Raw genomic sequence first — 20,274 nt, 5'->3', positions numbered from 1 at the left:
GGACTCTTCCCAGTTCAGGGAAGTGCTGTGGGAGTTGCTGGGGTGGGGGGAGGCGAGAGGGTTTTGCCCATACCTGAATATATCTGTATATAATTGTATATATTTTCTTGTATGATTCATTAGTGTTTTAATTAAAGCTGTGTAGTTTAGTTTTCAATCCAGCCAAGTCTCTCTCTTTTTCTCTCTCTCCTTCCCTACCTGGGTGGGAGGGGGAGGGGATCGAGAGCATTGTTGTCGGACCTGAGTCAAACTGTGACAACAATTTATTGGAGAAAAAAAAAATCAGTAAAATGAAAAATTGGCTTCATCCTGGCTCAAACCAGGACAGATGGTGACTCAGCCACCTGCCTGGGCAGCCTATTCCAGTGTCTAACCACTCTTTCTGTGAAAAAATTCTTTCTAATGTTCAATCTAAACCTACTCTGTTGCAGCTTGAAACCATTCCCTCTTGCTCTGTCACTGATTACCTGTGGAAAGAGACCAGCACCAACCTCTCTACAATGACCTTTCAGGTACCTGTAGAGACTGATGAGGTCTCCCCTCAGCCTCCTCTTTCTCAAACTAAACATTCGCATCTCCTTCAAGCACTCTTTATAAGATTAATTCTCTAGGCCCTTCACCAGCTTTGTTGCCCTCCTCTGTACTGCTCTAGCACCTCAGTATCTCTCTTGAACTGAGGTGCTCAAAACTGGACACAATACTCCAGGTGTGGCCTCACCAGTGCTGAGGACAGGGGGACAATCACCTCTGCTTCTGCTGGTCACGCTATTTCTAATACAAGCCAGGATGCCATTGGCTTTCTTGGCCACCTGGGCACACTGCTGGCTCATATTCAGCCGCTTGTCAATTAGAACCCCCAGGTCCTTTTCTGCCAGACACTTCCCCGCCACACTTCCCCAAGCCTGGAGCGTTGCCTGGGGTTGTTGTGGCACAAGAGCAGGACCCAGCACTTGGCCTTGTTGAAGCCCAGACCATTAATATTAGCCCAACAATTCCATCTATCCAAGTCTCTCTGTAAAGCCTCCCTATCCTCATGCAGATCAACACTCCCACCTAGCTTGGTGTCATCTGCAAACTCACTGATAATACACTCCATGTCCTTATCAAGATCATCAATAAAGATGTTAAACAGAAATAGCCCCAGCACTGAGCCCTGAGGAACACCACTTGTGAATGGCCACCAGCTGGATTTGACTCCATTGACCACCACTCTTTGGGCCCAACTGTCCAGCCAGTGCTTGATCCAACAGATCATGTGCTCATCCAGGCCATGAGCAGCCAGGGTTTTTATGAGAGTTCTGTGGGGAACTGTTTCAAATGCTTTTTGGAGGTCCAGACAGACAATATCCACAGCCTTTCCCTCATCCACTAGTTGGGTCATCAGGTCATAGAAGGACATCAGGTTCATCAGGCAGGACCTGCCTTTCATAGACCCATGCTGACTGGGCCTGATCCCCTGGTTATCCTCTATATGTCTTCTAATAACACTCAAGAAGATCTGCTCCATGACCTTCCCTGGTACAGAGGTCAGACTGATAGGTCTATAGTTTCCCAGATCCTCCTTTCTGCCCTTCTTATAGATGGGTGTTACATTTGCTACCCTCCAGTCCATTGGGACCTCCCCAGTTAGCCAGGACTTCAGGTAAATAATGGAGAGTGGCCTGGCAATCATGTCTGCCAACTCTCTCAGCACCCTTGGATGTGACCCATCCAGTCCCATAGACTTGTGTGCGTCTAAGTGGTGCAGCAGGTCTCTGACCCCTTCCTCTTTAATTGTGATGACCTCATTCTGCATCCCCTCCCTGTCTCCTAGCTCATGTGGCTGCATATCCATGGAACAGCTAGTTCCATGGCTAAAGACCTAGGCAAATAGGTGTTGAGCACCTCAGCCTTTTCCTCATCCTTTGTTACTAAGATTCCCTCTGCATCCAATAAAGGATGGAGATTTTCCCTAATCCACCTTTTGCTGTTAATGAACTTATAGAAACATTTTTTATCATCCCTAACAGCTGTAGCTGCTTTGGCTCTCCTAAATTTCACCCTGCATAGATTCACTTCATCTTTATAGACTTCATGAGTGACCTCCTGTCCCCTCTTCCAAAGGTCATAGACCCTCTTTTTGTTCCTAAGGTCCAGCCAAAGGTCCCTATTTAGCCAGGTTGGTCTCCTACCCCGCTTACTGGTTTTTCAGCACATGCGGACAGGCTGCTCCTGTGCCTTTAAAACTTATTTCTTCAAGTATGTCCAGCCTTCCTGGACTCCTTTATCCTTCAAGGCAGCCTCCCAAGGGACTTTGTCAATCAGTCTTCTGAGCAGGTCAAAGTTTGCCCTCTGGAAGTCTAACGTGGCAGTTTTACTAACCTCTCTTCTTGTTTCTCCAAGGATCAAAAACTCAGTCATCTCATGATCACTGTGCCCTAGATGGCCTCCAACTTCTGTTTTCCCCACAAGATCTTCCCTGTTCACCAGAAGCAGAAGCAGGCACATTCCCTGGTTGGCTCACTTACCAGCTGTGTGAGGAAGTTATCTACCACATATTCCAGGAAGCTCGTGGAATGTTCCCTCTCTGCTGTGTTGCATTTCCAGCAGATGTCTGGGAGGTTAAAGTCCCCCACAAGAACAACAGCAAGTGACTGGGAGATTTCTCCCAACTGCTTATAGAAAGCTTCATCCACCTCACTGCTTTGGTTGGGAGGTCAGTATCAGCTTTATTGGCCCTTAACCTAATCCAAACACTCTCAACATCATCATGACTATACTTGATTTCCAAGCTCTCATAGCATTCTCTAAGTTACAGGGCCACTCCACCCTCTCTCCTTGCCTTTCTATCCCTCCTGAAGAGCTTGTAGCCATTGACTGTGGCACTCCAGCTTTGGGAGACCACAGATGTTTGACATGCCAGTACGCAAAGAAGAAGTCAGCACATCTAATTTTTTTTTGCTCTTTCAAGGAACACGATTTATCCTCAGTCATAAGGTAGTTACTTTTTCTTATTTCTATGTGCCAAAAAGCTCTGAAGAGCCAGAAGCCTGAGACCAGTAACTGAGATCTGTAACACCAATATATCTACCATGAAAAAATGGCAATTCAACCCAGCTAAAGAGCTGAAAGTTTTATTTTACTTTGAGCATTTTATTTTTCTGACCATTTTCAGTATGCCAAAGCTGGTTTATTTACAGGGCATACTTTATAAAACTACAAATGCAGACCAAACACTTCAGTGCTGTGATCTGCATGGTTCTTAGCGTTTTCACTCTCCTTACATTTCTGCTGCTTTGCTAAAATGTCCCGTCACGAACACATTTTTTTTCCATGGGGGAACCTATTGCTAGGCTAATATGAAATTTCCAAAGGGTTGTTGCTTTTCAGTGAGCTGAGTTTAAAACCACAGTTCCTATGGGGAGAAAAAGTTAAATTGTTCTTACCATTTTCATCTACAGCAAGTACACTTGCTCCCTTCCCTAAAAGCTCTTGAACTACAACCGTTAGTCCATTCCGAGCAGCAACATGCAGAGGTCTGTGAAGACAAGCAAACTCATGTATAAACCTTAGAACAAGATATTAAGATAGGTAGCTTGCAGCTAGTTAAATGTTTATTTAAGTATTTATACTTGTGTGTTATTTACACATTATATAAATTTTGTAGATATAACTGCTAAGATGGGAAAAAGAGCAGATCTCCTGATTGCAAACAAGTTGTACAATAACAATTGCACACCTTCTTTTTATGGCACCACACATTAAGGAAATAGCTACTAGAAAAGACCTGCCTGCTTATGAACTTTATAATTGTAAGAACTTAGAAACATCTAGTACCCTGCTTTTGAGGAACCCCCTTCACTGAACTGTTGTATCAGATACCATCCCATGTAAGAGTTACTGCGTATCACTGGCAATAACCGACAGAACACTAAATGCAGAATGGTAGTCACTGTACTGCATGTAAATGCTTCTAAGATATGCAGAAGCATCTCCTCAATCCACCTTTTAGAAACCAGTATATTTCATTATGACTAGAGATTAAAAAAATATTTTACACTATAATTCACGAAGCAAGCAGATTACTGTTCAAAACCTCAAACTATTAACTGTTTTGCAGTGATTTGATCTATCAAGCATGGCTTTACCTCAACTATTTCAATGATATCTTTTTCAAATTCAAATTTTTCAAAATTGGTTCCCACTGGCTTAAATAAAACCCCACCACCACTCAGCTTACTTCCCCCTTCTGCTTTATGTTGCTCTTCATTTCTCTGAAGATTCTTTAATTTGGTTTGAGTAACTGTGAACTATACTTTGATTCGGAAACAATTGCCTTACTTAGAGACCAGAAATGCAAAAGATACAAATAGGAGCAACATGGTGCTTACATTAAAGTATTAAAATTCAAGAACTAATGCACACCACAGATATCCTGAAAATGTACTGTAATTAAAATAATTTTAATATAGATGCCAACTGTAATTTGTATCTTACCACAAAGTAGGACATTGTTTAAGCTTTGCAGTAAGTCAGTTTAGTTACTAAAAAATGTTTACTAAACCAATAGAATTTTACACAACTGTTAAAATCTTGCAATTTTGTATTAATATTTCAATGTGTACCTATTTCTCCCCATGACATCTCTTGACCAGACTGTATGAACAAAGGCATGGAGAATTAGAGAAGCCTGTGGCAGCATACTTTCCCACTTCTGTTCCCATCTCATTTTTGCTTTTTCTTCTCTTGAGACATTTCTGCTTCAAGCCAGAAATGGGGGAATCAGTCCCTTTCCTGCTTCTTGGTTATTTCATGCTGCCTGAGGTGCACCATGGTGAGCACGAATAGCAAAGTCTGACCACCTTAACTACTTAGTTCAAGCAGATATCTGGGAATGGTTGGGAGGACTGTATCAGTTTGAACATGACAGATTTCAGAAGGGATGTAAGGCCAGAGAAATATGCAAACTGCTTACAAGTTCTGTTGTTTATTTTCTAAAATGTCTGTGCTAGCATTATTAAAACAGTCCAACAATTCATGTACATAACTCAGTTACGTATCAGGTGTCAAATATTGCCCATAACACTAATATATTTTTTAAAGGGAAAAAAATGAAAATCAGTGATTTTAATAGCCCATCCTGATATATACTCCCCAGAATGTCATACCACTACATTGTGTAAAGTTTTCCTTATGTTTGGTCTTAATTCTACTTGAGAGAAGATCTTCAGGAAGATCAGGATACTGTATTCTCCATAATATTTAATAGAAAATACAATACAGTCTTTAATTGTAGCAGGAATAGGTGTCTTTTGCTAACAGCATCCTGAAGAACAAAAGCACATTTCAGGTAGGTTTGGTTTCTTTCTTAGCTAGCTTTAAAGACAAAGTGTTAGTTTGCCTCAAATGACTTGTTAACTGAACTGAATTTAATGGAAAAATTAGATAATTTATAACACAGAAAGACAGTGGTTTACATACAAACCACTGAGGGGCTTGCAGTAATTCAAAAAGGATTCCATGAATCAGAATACTGTAAGTTTTATTTATCATCCCTTTCACCCAGCTAAAACTAGAACTTTAAGTATAAGCAAAAACACTGTTTCACTTCAAGATGGTTCAACTCTTGATACTTATTAAGCAATCAAAATTCAATCAATTTTGAAAAAAATATCTCTTTTTGAGCAAGAAACACACCAAGAACACATCTGTAAAACACACTCCCTGCTGATACGTACGTTTGCAAGGCTGCATTGGTGGCATTGATGAGGTTTCTATCTGTAATCTTCTCCAGTATTAACAAGGCACTAGTTTCATGACCCTTAACAGAGAACAAACATCAGTCATATAACAAATAATCTCCAAAAATTTCTTTGAAGGCAATTTCAAAGTAACAAGTCAATATTTGCAAACAGTGCTTGCTAACCCAAAGCTCAGCACTGATAAATCAGGCTACACACACCTTGCTGCATGCCAAATGGAGTGCTGTGTTCTTAGAACTGTCTTGCAAAGTCAGATCTGCTTTAGCACTGCTAACCAGCACCTCTGGGGAAATAAAGATTTCTATTAACCAGAAGCATACTCCTTAAAGTCTTAATGGCTTACATTTGTGCAAAACGAAAACACAGTTTTGACAAAATAGATCCACAAGAACATTAACTATACGGGAAATTTACCCATAGTAAGATTAACAAACTTAAGACCTATATAAAGCTTTCTCTTTACCAACTGTGTTTGTCTGTCCATTTTCTGCAGCCATCATTAAAGGTGTTTTCCCAGAAGAATCTACAGCATTTACTTGAGCATTATGGCTGAGGAGAAGCTGTAGACACTCAACATGATCTGTAAAAGCTGCTGCATGGAGAGGAGTCCTACAACAGATCAGAAGACAATATAGTCACATTCAGCCATGCTTTCTACTTTATTCAAAGGGGCATCCTGGCTGTAATCCTGCAGATACGAAAGACTGAGTAGTCCCTCCCACTGATCCTTTGAGATCAGTATTGCTGAAGCTGTGACTGCTGCCTTTAGAAAGTCACCTTCAAGCTTCAAATAATTCCCTCTATGTTGTTTATAAGAGACACAATTTGATTCAGAAATAAAAAGCAGCATAATACTGCTCACAAAGTGATACCATTTAAAACATGCTTAAATTTGCCTATATAATAAAAAGCTAATTTACATTCATTGATTCGGGACAGGATTAAAAAATTTTAAAATCCATAAAAAAATACAAAACCCCCAAATGATTTGGTAGAGCCATTCTATCACACAACATTCTTCCAATGTGCATTTACACTCTTACCTTCCTTTTGAATCTGTTGAATTTACAATACCAGCACCTAGTGTATCAATTAACATTTCTGCAGCACCTTCGTTGTCATTTATCCTATAATGAATTAAACAGGCTGTTACTTACAGGATGATAAAACTTTTGTTAAATACAGCATTGAAATAATAATTTTGCACTTCCTTACACAGCACAATGCAATGGACTGAAAGAATTTCCTTCCATTTTCTGGGAAACTTCCTGTTCCAGGAGGAGCTCTACACAACTGTCATGACCTAAAGTAAATATAAGAGTTAGGTATTAAAAAAACAGGGAAAAGGTCTGTTTATGGATTATAACAAAAGTATGAATCTAAATTAGATTACACAATATTTTCTTTGAAAGTTGCAAAGACACATTGGTTATATTTGATAGGGCTACATTTAGGAACTAAGCCATTTTTAGAAATCTGAAAATCAAACTTTAAGCTCTGTGAAATTTTGAAGGGACATCAGGCTGTCTGAATAACATCCAGAACACAGAATTCAGCTCTTTACACTTCCACTTTTCAAACTCTTCCGTACATTCACCTCTTAGTCTACATGAAAAAGTCTCCACCATTTTAGAGTTATCTTATTAAACTGTCTTCCTAAACTAAAAGAAAACCCAAGTTGACAGTCAAAACAAAAGCTCAAAAAGAACATATTCAACCTATCCTGCTATTATTTTCAGAATTCAATAGCCTGCTGCTGTAGAGGTAGCTAACAATTGTAACTATCTGTTTGATCTTTGATACATATGTGCAGAGAACCTCAGTTCAACATTCACTCATGTCTGAAGATTTGTATTTTCACAAGTCTCATCAAATTTTCAACAAATCAAGTGTATTTCAGATCTGTTTTATTTAGACACTTTGGTCACTCTTCTAATTTTATCAATGTGATAAAGAGATGTTATTTTCATTAAAATTATCAGAGTATTACCCAGTTGCTTCAGCTGTGAAGTCAGTTTAGTTAGTTATTCACTTAAAAATAATTGGTAAAATGAAGTTCTAAGCCCTTACTTCTTGATCTTTCTCTACCATGCAACTCACAGGTGAAATAAATGAGAACCTCTGCAATGTTGGAAAGGAACACAGAGCAAAATCTTCAGCAAAGGAGCCAAAGGAGTTTCCTACCTTTTAAGGCCTCCCTCACCCCCAAATCAAAGAAAAATATAAGTGAAGAAAAAATAAACTATTGAATCACGTTTGTGTACTTTAGCTTCTTATGCCTATTGAGGTTGATTTGAAGCAAGTTTTTTTTAAAAAAAGATTTAATCTGAAACTGTTCCTTCCAAGACTCCCTGTGAAGGTTATTTTTCTGACATATATGGCACATTTCTATTCACAGGTACTGCACTGAATTTCTTGCAAGACTCCTTGAGGAACTAAGAAGGTGGTTTATAACAAAGCTGTAGAACAAAAATAAACACCTCATATTATGTGTTAGGTCTTACTGCATTCTCACTCAAGGTATCATGTTGTCACATTGACTGATATGAACTCAAAGAGGAGACTTTATCTGTTGCTTTTGTAAGTAGTAATAACTTCTGTCTTACCAACAAACCAGGACAAACCTCTATTTTAACTTGAACGTATTTTACCATTATAGCAGGCCCAATGCAGTGATGTGTAGCCGTGATTGTCTGCTAGGGCAGGTACTGGATCTGCAGATGTAGCTGACTGCAGGAGAGCTCCTAGAACACCTATATGTCCACATGCAGCTGACAAGTGTATAGGGGTTCGCCCCCTACAGTCTCGTAGCAAGGACTTAGCACCATGTTGAAGCAAAGCTTCCACACATTCCTCATGCCCAGTAACTGCCTGGGAGAGAGACAGGAAATAGCAAGTTTGTACATATTCATATATGTAAGACAAGGAGTATAACTAAAGGAAGCAAACTTCAGACAATTTCTTACATTTTAAAGTAATAACAAAATAAGCACTATTCCTATTTTTATTCCTGGAAATAGCAATTCTGTTGGAAAAACAGCAACATATTAGAATACTGATGACAGAATAATTTCTTGGGATAACTGCTAATCTCTAGGGCTCATTCAATTGTCTGATCTGGTAGAGGCTACAAAAAAAAATATTTGGCATATAGCATGCATTATGCTTGTCTTTCTCCCATAACAAAAAGCTGTACTCTGGGATCTCTTGTGTTAACATTTCACAGCAAGATTAAGAGCCTCTAGAAGTCAAAAAGAACTCTGAAGGTATGTAGCAAATGGGTAAAAGCTAGTCCTTTGAAAGCAACTAAAAAGACAATTAAAAATTAAGAATGGGAAGACAAGAATAATGAAAAATTCATTGACACTATGTACTAAGTCTGTATTTGAAATTACTATCTATGAAACTGGAAAGGACAGAAAAGGCATATTCTCTTACCCCTCTATGTAATGCAGTCCTTCCCCACTTATCTTTGGCATCTACATTTGCTCCTTTGTTAAGGAGTGAATAAACGCAGTCGGTGTGCCCATTGAGAACTGACAACATCAGAGGAGTCCTAAGCAGAGAGTCAAATAAAGTGTAATCTACATGGAAATTTAACAGACCAGCAGTCAGCTGAAATAGAACAACTACTATCCCTCTGGACAATGCTGTTAAAATTTACACCATCTGTGATCTTCTCTAGCACTACCTTTGCTCTGAGAATACCACTCACACATGCTTTTTAGATGCAAGTAAACAAATTAATATCCCCCAATTCAGAAGTCATGATAAAGTTACTAGAATCCATTTTTCAGTGTCTGGAAAATAAGACACGTTGTTTCCTCCCAGCTGAGTAAGAACATTTTTCACTCCCAACATTGTATTTATTGCAAAATACACAGTTCCATTTGACCAAATTCAAATATCGCCTCCCTTAGAAGTACTAAATTAAAAACCACCAATGTAGAATACTTAGTTTTTGTTTTATAAAATGCAGTAACTTGTGAAGAATAGAATATGTATCATTTAACTCACTGTCCATTTCCATCCTGAATGTCCACTGCATTCTGTGGTTCTGCATTTCCTATCAATAGCCGCAAACATTCTGAGTGACCATTTGTAGCTGTAAAACATAATAAAAATATGAATTTACATTCATTGCCTTTGAGTATACAGTCCGGACAGAACAGTGACCTGCTCAGACTGAAGCCCATTAGCTTGAGAGCCCACTATACAGCTTTGCCATTGTTTTAACTTAAATAAAAAACTAAAATTATGAACACTAGGAAATTATGTCAGAAACCAGACGCTTTCAGCTGTAAAGTATTAAGAGTAATTGATTCCAACTGCCTATTGACAACAGGTGTTTTGTTTTTTTTACATATAAATGAGGTTGCACAAATTAACCACAGCTAGAATATATGCTTATACTTCTGCTTCTTTTAAGGCACAAGTAAACACATACCTAGCCTATCACACACAGATTTTGTTAACAAGTGTAGCATTTGCATAGTTATGAAATAATAACTGACATCACATTTAGAAAGAGGAAGGAAATGTAATGCATAGATGTAATTAACCAAGCAGTTAAAAAAAACAACAAAAAACAAGAAAAGAAACAAAAATTGAGAAATCACATTTAAATGCAACTCATGAAAGATAAATGGCTGCTTGTTGGAGGGAAAATTCTTTCTAACATATAGCTGCTGTATTCAGCCCACAAAGAACAGTGATAGTTCATGTTTCTCTAGCGGACAGCAATGCTAACAGAAGTTAGGAGGAGCTAAATCAAATAGAAGAACACAGCTTGTGCTCATATAGAACAAATTAAATGGTTAGAATGATGATGTTTTGTACATAATGCTCTTTTTACTGCAACATTTCTCTAACACTGTAATTATATATATCAATTTAAATAAGTCTATTTTCAAAGAGAGAAAAAAAAAGAATATAGAAGGAACTCTAGGCTTACTGTAGTTTTCTAGGAAATGCAGTGAGAAAATATTGCAAAGGACTGCTGTTATTTTGACAACACTCAGGAATCATTTACATCCTTGGAAAAAAGCAAAGTATAGTTTTCATGTCTCTTCTCAAACTGACAAAATTCTCAGAGACTCAAGTAATTTTTAGAAGTATTTTACTGCCATGACAGGCAACACAATTCATGTATCTAAATTTGGGCCAACATTTAGGGCTGCATGAAAGATGAGGAGAGAAACAGGAACATGTCACTAACACATGTCAGCACAGCCAGCCTAGCTAGCTGAATGGACAAGGACAATCCACCCTTCCAGAAACCTGTGTGGAACAGCCAGCCCTCCTCTTGAGCCAAAATGACTTCTTGGGTTCAAACTGGTTTCTACTTGCAACTGCTTGTTATTCCTTTCTCAGCGTAGCATATAACTTAGAAACATGGAATGGTTTGGGTTAAAAGAGATCTTTAAAGGTCACCTAGTCCAACCCCCCTGCAATGAGCAGGGACATCTTCAACTCGATCAGGTTGCTCAGAGCCCAGTTCAACCTGACCTTGAATGTTTCCAAGAATGTGGTTTCTACCAGCTCTAAGGGCAGCCTGTTCCAGTGTTTATCCATCTTCATCATTAAAAAAAGTCTTCCTTATATCTAGTCTGAATCTACCTGCTTTTAGTTTAAAATCATTACCCCATGTCATATTGCGACAGGCCTTGCTATGAAGTTTGTCCCCATCTTTCTTGAACAACAAGATCTCAACAGAGCCTTCTGCAAGCTGAACAAATCCACCACTCTCAGCCCCTCCTCATAGGAGAGGCTCTCTGATAATTTCTGTGGTCTTCCTCTGGACCCACTCCAACAGGCCATGTCTTTCACGTGCTGAAGAACCCAGAATTATACACAGTACTCCAGGTAGGATCTCTCCAGAGAGGTGTTAAGTGGCAGAATCACCTCCCTTGACCTGCTGGCCATGCTGCTTTTGATGCAGCCCAGAGTACGTTTGGCTTTCTGGGCTGTGAGAACACACACCTTCAAAGTCATCATCTGTTCCTAAATACCATTTCTTGTAATATTAACGATAGAAACTTCTAAACATGAAGATGATCCAATTCAAAAGCCAAAATTAGAGAAGTCAGCAGTTAGCACATACCTGCAGCATGTATTGGGGTCCTCTTTACAACGTAATCTTTCACCAAGATTGATGCTCCCTGATTAATGAGCACATCTACGCATTCCACGTGTCCCTTAAAGGCAGCAAGATCCAATGGTGTCCTTCCGTTGTTATTCCTCACATCAAGGTCCAGCAATGACTGTACAAGAACTTCCAGAGCTTGATGGTGGCCATGATAGGCCTACAAAAATTAGAAAATTTGTCAGTTTTTGCCATCCTTCACATTTTTCCCTTTCTTACTAGAATTATATAAATGAAACTGAAGATAGCATTTTTGATCTAACATGTGGAAGAGCTACTGATGCAGCATGTAAATACTTACAACAGATGCAACTACTTTTAAAAAAACCTCACAATTTCAGCACGAAGATTGGTGGGTTTTTTTCCATTTTATCCTTTCAGTCAACAACTGAAACTACTTTCAGAAAATCACCTGTCTCCAATTTGAATACCTACCAGTATTTTTAATACTGCCTGTTTTATTGCTTTGTATTGTAGTTACATCACTCTCAGATTATTTCAAGTGAGGAACATATGGAAACTTAGCAAATTCCCATTAGTTTTTTAATAATTTTTTTTTTTTAAAAAGGCAGCAAAATCTGTAAATAAAAATAACACAGTACAAGTAGCTACAGTTAACATTACTGGTAAAACAGAAGGGACTTAAGGGATTAATTACTCAGGAGATCAGAATAACTATACAGGGATAAAAAAAGCATAGACAATACTTTGTAGGTGTGTATGAAGACAAAGTGTCAATTAGTAATGAAAATAAAATTCTATAATTTGGTTTCAAACTTTGCATAATAAATTTAAAATCCTTACTCATAGATACATAACCCTCGACACTCAGACAAAACTAATTTTCAGGAAGTCTCTTCTAACTTTTTCATTTACCAGTAGTAAAGATTACTTTTTACTTTGTGTATATATATATATATATATAACATACTGCATGAGACTTAGGGTACTTTCAGAAAGTACACTGTGGTTTTTCAGTTGCTCAAAGTCCTGTAAAAAGATGAAAGCTACATATTGAACTGGTTACTCTGTATATTGTATAGACAGTTTAATGAGGCCCTCTTCTACACTACTCCTTGTGCAGACCTTGAAGTGTAAAGGACAAACATTGCTCATAATAAACAATGATGAGAGTAAAAAAATTATGATGATGATCAAAAAAAGTAATCAATACTTATAGAACAAGTCTTTTAAAAGTTTCATTAATATAAATTACAACATAAATCTTCATTACAAGATTCCACATTAAAGCTGTTCCATGAAGAAAGTTTCAAGTGAAATGCAAAAATTGCCCTGTATAGCTCATTCAGGAATATTAGCACTGAATTATTGCATTTAATTTATTGTTAGTGACCTGTTTTTAAAAAAAAAATCAAGAATGAATAAATTATGTCAACAACTGTTTGCAATTAGATGAGCTATCATCACTAAAGAATGAAATACTTACAGCTAAATGTAGTGGACTTATTGGTGCTTTGTTGTCTGAATCATTCAGCATGTCAGTACCTGATGTTTCCATCAGCTTAGCAGAGACAGAAAAATCAGAGTGAGACCAAAACCCCCTCACCTTTAGAAACATTCAGCAGTATTTGCTACAGTTTCCACTATACACAGATTGAAAACAAAGGAAGAAAAATAGCTGGAGTAATACAAGATTATAATTTCCTTAGGAATAGTAGATCTCCTTCAACCTTTTAAAGAGGTTGCATTGCAATGATTGCCACCCCTCCCCCATATTCACCTCCCAAGCAGTTGTTTAATTTTTCTTAACAATGCGTAGAGAAGAAAACTACCCAAAAAGGCACAAGAGTTACAAAAAGGATTAAAATATCTATGTATATACATTTCTATTGGTTACTTTCAGATCTGTTCTAAAATTTTAATTCTGGGTCTTTTTCAAGACCATATTTAATTTAGCACACTAGTGAAGTTAAAACATTCAAGGTGTTTGAAGAACACTACATACATTCAGATCTCTCTCACTTCTTACTATCATATTTTCATAACATGGTTATATGAAGGTTTGAGTAAAAAAAAATAAAATTCTGAATTGCAATTAAATCTAAATTGTAATTGCAATTATACATCTATATACTGAATAAATGGCTGAATAAGTCTGAAAATAAGCAGTATTTTAAAAATTATGTTTCCTTTTGCTGTACAGTAGTACTTTAACAGTGAGAAATAACAGACTTACAACGTCTAGAGGCGTTTCGCTTGCAATCTGCAATTAAAAACATTCAGAATTCATGTCTGAATACATTTGAATATAAAAGTATAATTTGTATAAAAATACTAAATTGTAGAACACAGAGAAGATAAAATTAGCATATCAAATAAAAGACACATTTGTGCAAAGGGATTAATAAACTATCTGAAGCTTCATTATCTAAAATTAGGTAGTCGTTAGTTACTGTAACTTTACAGGTTTCTCCTACATTTTAAGTTGCTCCTTCAAATGACATTTATGAAATTTCTGAACACTTTTCAGTGGGATAACCTGTGGTTATTTTATTTCAGCCATCAAAAAAAAAAATAGCTGTGTATTTTAAGAAACAAAACTAGTATCCCACATACTCAATATTTTACCTTTTCATTTAAAAATGTATTCTCTTTTTAAGCCAGTATCTAGTATCTCAGCTTGCCCCTGTTTTCAGAGGACCAAGTGCTTAAATATTTATCCTCAGAGGGGCTGAAAAGCATGACTGACATAGCTTACAAATAAAGAACCAAGGTGCAGGAATCCCCTGGCCACTGCATCATACTGTGTAAGAGCAGCTTTTACAGCTTTCATCTATGATGAAATGTTTTCTTACCAATTCAAGACATAAGCGATGACCATAAGCAGCAGAATAATGAACTGCATTGTATCCTTGTTTGTCTCGGATCCCCGGATTGGCATCATTTCTCAGCAAGTATTCCAGGCACCTATTTAAATTGACATATGCAACCATGTATCTAAGTGTTGAACTGCAACTTTACATTAAGTGATAAATTGTTCCAATTCAGTTGGAAAACACAATGCAGCACACAGGAACACTGATTTAATGCACAATGTATGTTGGGACTAGAGAAGCCCTAAATCATTACAACAAGTATTAAGGTCAATCACAAAGCTTCAAAAATTTGAAAGAATCCTTTTCTGCAGACATCCTGCATTCTCTGAATTGTAAGACTTGGTTAAAACTAGTATTTCATGGCTATCTTCCTCCTAGCTAATACAACTGCAGTTACGTTTGTTAATATAAAGATTACTGGGCTTGTATGTTTTTCTGTATCAGTACATTTTCCTGTGTTTAATACAAAAGGAAGGGAACCAATAGCTGAGTTCTTCATGGCATGTATTCAAGAGTCACACACACATACACTTCCAGTACCAGATACTAATTTATTCACTTACTTATATAGTAAATACACTTAGCTGTTGGCATACTTATATCCTATCATTCCTTACATTCATTACACAAAGTTGTAAGTCAGAACACAATCAGCAGCTTCAACCATAGACACTCATTCAGGAGGATGAAAGACAGGGTAATATCTGATCCCTCTCAATTTTTTTCTGCTTTTATGCGACTTCATGGATGCACGCTAAATTATTCTATCCAATAACCCTACTTACTAATAATTTTATGTTGTCTTTCATTTCAACGATACTTTACAAAGTCAGCTTCATGACCTTGAAATTGCTGGAGAAGCCACTTGGTTTTATGAAGTGCACAACAGGTCACCATCCCTTCTCCTCTCTCGGATTATGAAATACTCCTTTATCAGTTAAACAAGATGCATGTGAAGCTAAAAAACACCTTATCTTGTAAAATCCAGCTTGGAATCTTTCCCCCTTAGCACAGTTTTTCTAAAGGTCTCACAGATCACCCTTATCAGTAGTGACAAATGGGGCAGTTGGATACACTGAAGATAGTTCCCGTTTATCTCATGGAAAATGGTTTGGTAGAAAGTTAAAGGAAATGCCAACATTTGTAGTTGTATGATATGGCTACACTGTAAGGTCACATTAAAAACTTGCAGTAGGGTATGGCAGGTTTAGATTTGAGAGGCAGGAAGACCTAACATGACCTCTGATCAATGCCATTAAAGAGTAGAAACTTGATCATTCAAAACCCTAGAGAAAATTCAGACCTTGGAGAAATACAGGCAGAAATCCTACAAAAGCAGCCATCTCCTGAGGGAAGAGAGCATGACCTTGCAACACCAGAACTCTTTGTAAGCTCTTTCAAGGAAAGGCCTGGAGTCAGCAGAGGGAACAGTGCAAATTCAACATCTGAATGAGATCCAGTACCAGCTGTGAGGAAATGAAAATGCATTTCAACAGAAGTACAACGGCAGTACTGGGTAAAGGGCCTGATAAATTCATGTGCAACAACCACAATTTGCTATAGTGAAGACCTGACATTAGCTTTTCCAGACAAAGGTTGGAAGTAACAAACCAGGTGCGTAAAGATTAAAGGGGCAAAAAGCTGCAGAAAACACTATGAAAAAGGAAGTGTCTAATTAAAAGTACTCTGTCTCATAACACAGTAAAGCATATCCATGTTTTTAACCAACTAATTTGCACTTAATTTACCCAGGCTTTCATTAACAGCAACTGTGCTTGCACGTTTTTAACTGTAACAGGATGAGATTTCTGAGAATCCAAAGACAAGTCAATTTGTCTCACTGAGTGAGAATTCTTGTCCCTACATTTCATTTGTCCAATAATCTGTTAATTTTAATAAATAATTCTATATTAACATTTACAGCTCATTAATAAACATTAAACATCACTGGCCTTAGTTACTGAGATTTCTATACTTGTGTTCTTTCTATATTTGTGTTCTCACAAAAAAAATCCAATACACTAAATACCCATTCTTTCTATCCCAAACAGAATTATTTTTTTGTTTCTTCCCAGCCAGTAAAGAGATTAACTTTGCATCTTTTGTATACTTAACTGTCCTCAACAGGCCTCTTTAAAAGAAGATGAATCAAAGTTTCTGAAAGCCCAAATAACAGAAAAATATTTTTCTATCTATTTATTGGTGCACTGTCTAATAAATAATTCTAACATAGGAGTGTTTTTTTTTCCTCCCCTAAAATGCTGCTTGGTTTATGTCATTCTGTGATTGTTTCTCTCTCTAATCTTGTCAAAATTAAGCTTAACTGGTGTTTATTCCAGATCAGAAGCATTTGTTAAAGATACAAAAGAAACATTTCCAAACAGGAACAAACTGGAAAATAATTTTCAACAAAAACATCCTTGTCCCTAAAATTTGTCTTTAAAGATGTCCCAACAAAGACGATAAAAATGCACATAAATATCTTTGGATTCTCTATATATAATTTCCTGACTTTTCCCCACCCCCCAGGCTTTATATTTCAACTCAGTTATAATTTTTAGCTTCATTCCTATTTTGAATATGAGCTGAGCAGTACTGGCTTTCCAGCTGTTACTAATCATCCTGCTACATCAATATAAAAAGCTTCTCCTCAGGCCATTCTGCTTTGCAGCCTGTTTTCCAGAGACCCAACTGTTAATCAAGAAGGGCAATATCGTGTGCGTCTCAGAGAAGATTCTTTCAGTGATCTCCCAAAGCTCTGCAGTGCTGCCACCACCATTCTTGCTCATGCCTTTTATAGAACAGATGGCAAAAACTATGTCATCTGAAGAGCCATTATATTTTGGAGGTTTTCAGAGCAACTGCAAAGCTAAAATTAATCCTAGCTCAACTTGTAAGAAGGCAATCAAAGCAAAATTATCTCAGCAAACTGTGTTGGGAATTGAAAGTCTATCTAAAAAGCAGCTATTTCCTTTTGAAATTTGGCTTTACATAAAAAAGGCATGTGCTTAAAGTATTAGATGGCCACAAAAGTATTCTTTACCTTTCACAACTCAATCGGTAAGTTATAAGCCACCCCATTCCTACTGCTACCTCACTTTTTATGAGGTGCTGTATTAAAACCAGATGCCGTGGCACTGAGCAGCACACTTCTCCAGGGAAGGTGGAATGAGATGCAGTGCTGCACACCAGCTTATCTTGATCTCTTTGTGAGCGTGTGCACATGCAAGTGGTTCTCTTCTCCAGTCTCAATACATACAACGTCTGGAGCTTAAGTAACCTCATCAACTTTGTGCTATCTATAGAAGCTTTGCGTGTAAAGCATTTAAGTCCTTAATGACTGCATTAAATGTAACTATTGGTTACAAAATAAACAAGAACAAGAGACATTTATGGATTTATGGAAGTTTCTGGGTGCGTTTCATTAATAGAAGTGTAACTACTTCACAAAAATTCACACTAACAAAATGTGATATGTGAATAGACTAATCAAACACCAAATGGATAAAGCAACTTATAATGAAATGTCAAGTTACTTTCTATCCTGATAGAGGCCTACTCTAACTCTCAGTCTAGTTTTACAGTGGATTTTTTACTAACATTAGGAACCCTCCATAAAACACATCATCCTTCACCAGAATTTTATTTTTAAGCAAAATGACCTCACTGCTCACAACTGTCATACTAAACCTTGCAAACACTATTTACTCAACCACTACAGAGCAGGTGGGATTAAAAACTCCATTCCCAAAGAATTCTTGAACTAGGACATCTGCATTATGGGGCATGACAAAAAAATTACCATAATTTTACTATGGTTAATTTTCTCAGAAATATTTGTTATACAAAACATATATACAATATATAAACTCTCATGTTGGCTCTTTAAAAATATGAAAATATGCATTTGGCAAATCTGAAGGCAGGAAGTACACAAAACTCACAGCTCAAATGTTTCTAAAGAAAGAGGCTTTAGTACAGAGCATGTCACTTACTTTCCATCTGTGTCTGATGCAGCTGCATAGTGCAGAGGTGTACAACCCTTCTCATCAAGGTCATTCACACTAGCTCCAGATCCCACAAGGGCAAACAGGCACTGATAATTACAATTGGCAGCAGCATAATGGAGTGGAGTTCTTTAGTACACATCCAAATAAAAAGTACAATGGTAAATAACAGCAAAATAATATTATAAAGACAGAAAAAGCAAAACAAAACAATACTCCAAGCCTCCTTACAAGTTTTAACAAGTATTAGTGGTGAAGAATGCATCATAAAATATTAACAAATGGGATAATTTACAGAACAGTATCTAGGGAATCTATTTGCCAGCCAAAATATGCATAAACTTTCTATTAAGGGAAGCTTTATATGATTTTGTTTTTGTGTAAGTCTAAAGAGGAAAAACAAATTTACATTAGGTAAGTAATTTCAAGCCACATGGAAAAATATGGACAAATTAGAGAACTGCATAGCAAGTAAACAAGCTCAAAATAAAATACAACTGTTAAAAAGCAGATATTTTTGACAAACAGATAGGAATTTTGTCTGACAGGCAAGTATAATTTATTTACTTTTAATGATACTAGCATAGCAGAGATTCTGCTAAAGAAAATTTTTAAAAATATACATTGTCTTATAACAAAATAATGAAATATTAATACTGAAGTAAAGTCTCAGAGGAATCTTACTTCAGCTTCAAATACATAAACAATTGTTTATATAAACCAGTTAAGATAAAATTTCAAAAGCACCAAGATTACTCATAAATCCATTTTCTATCTTATAAAAAGAGATTGCTACCATAAATATCTAAATTTTGAGCCAACAGTCAGGCACATTCAAGTGTCCTATCTCTCCCCTCTCCCTTAAAATGACTTTTTCCCATTTTTCTCCATTTTTAACTATTTTAATCTTCTCCCTTATCTGAAACAATTGCTCTGTATAACATACATGTTAAACCAAAAACCAAGTTGACAAAAAAACAAGGTGTGACAAAAACAACAGTTGTTACACATAGTTGTTCCCTTCTCACTAAAGAATTTAAAGGAAAATACAACTTTGTATCCATAACATTCTCCTAAAGTCCTAACTCCTGCCCTTCACATCCTGGAAAATAATATTTTCCATTATGTGATGTGAGATTTTACACAAGTACCGATCATGCCATCTAAACTTAAATAATCCTATACTATAAACAGAAATTAACATAATTCCCAAAGAGTTCAGAGCACAGACTAGGAAACAGAAAGGGACAGATATAAAGAAAGGAAAAGGTGAAATAGTTACAGTAAAATAATGGGGGTTTTTAGATAAAAAAAGCTTAGAAATAGTAACAGATGTAAAGGTTTGACTAATAGGTTATCTGGAAAATATCACTAATGTTCTTGGATAAAAGCAACTTTAACTCATTAGATCCCTGTTACAAGCAAAAAAGGCTCTTAAAAATTAGTTGAATATGGAACTCAGTCTTAAAAACAAGACTAAGCATTTATTTAAAACACAATAAACAGTATATTTGTAACGTTTCATAACAAATGCTGCAGCATAG

At 36.8% G+C, this 20,274-nt stretch overlaps 1 protein-coding gene across 3 annotated transcripts in view; it reads right to left on the bottom strand.

Annotated features, from left to right (window-relative positions):
* Positions 1 to 20,274, bottom strand: part of ANKRD28 (ankyrin repeat domain 28) — an 81,127-nt gene that overhangs the window by 9,183 nt on the left and 51,670 nt on the right. For 2 of the 3 annotated variants that reach the window (XM_010007538.1, XM_010007539.1), the window contains exons 14-27: positions 18,719 to 18,859; positions 14,703 to 14,814; positions 14,084 to 14,110; positions 13,334 to 13,408; positions 11,845 to 12,046; positions 9,759 to 9,846; positions 9,180 to 9,297; positions 8,393 to 8,612; positions 6,957 to 7,044; positions 6,785 to 6,868; positions 6,205 to 6,350; positions 5,942 to 6,024; positions 5,718 to 5,800; positions 3,426 to 3,517 (exon numbers count right to left, since the gene is read on the bottom strand). In XM_010007538.1, coding sequence (XP_010005840.1) covers positions 3,426 to 3,517; positions 5,718 to 5,800; positions 5,942 to 6,024; positions 6,205 to 6,350; positions 6,785 to 6,868; positions 6,957 to 7,044; positions 8,393 to 8,612; positions 9,180 to 9,297; positions 9,759 to 9,846; positions 11,845 to 12,046; positions 13,334 to 13,408; positions 14,084 to 14,110; positions 14,703 to 14,814; positions 18,719 to 18,859 — 1,559 coding nt within the window. The remainder of the gene's footprint in view (positions 1 to 3,425; positions 3,518 to 5,717; positions 5,801 to 5,941; positions 6,025 to 6,204; positions 6,351 to 6,784; positions 6,869 to 6,956; positions 7,045 to 8,392; positions 8,613 to 9,179; positions 9,298 to 9,758; positions 9,847 to 11,844; positions 12,047 to 13,333; positions 13,409 to 14,083; positions 14,111 to 14,702; positions 14,815 to 18,718; positions 18,860 to 20,274) is intronic. The other variant, XM_010007540.1, reaches the window with a different exon arrangement.

This window comes from Chaetura pelagica, unplaced genomic scaffold (genome assembly GCF_000747805.2).
Source record: "Chaetura pelagica isolate M959 unplaced genomic scaffold, ChaPel_1.0 scaffold10, whole genome shotgun sequence".
NCBI lineage: Eukaryota > Metazoa > Chordata > Aves > Apodiformes > Apodidae > Chaetura > Chaetura pelagica.
Note: the sequence above shows the minus strand (reverse complement) of the source record. Positions and strands in the feature narration are given on the sequence as shown.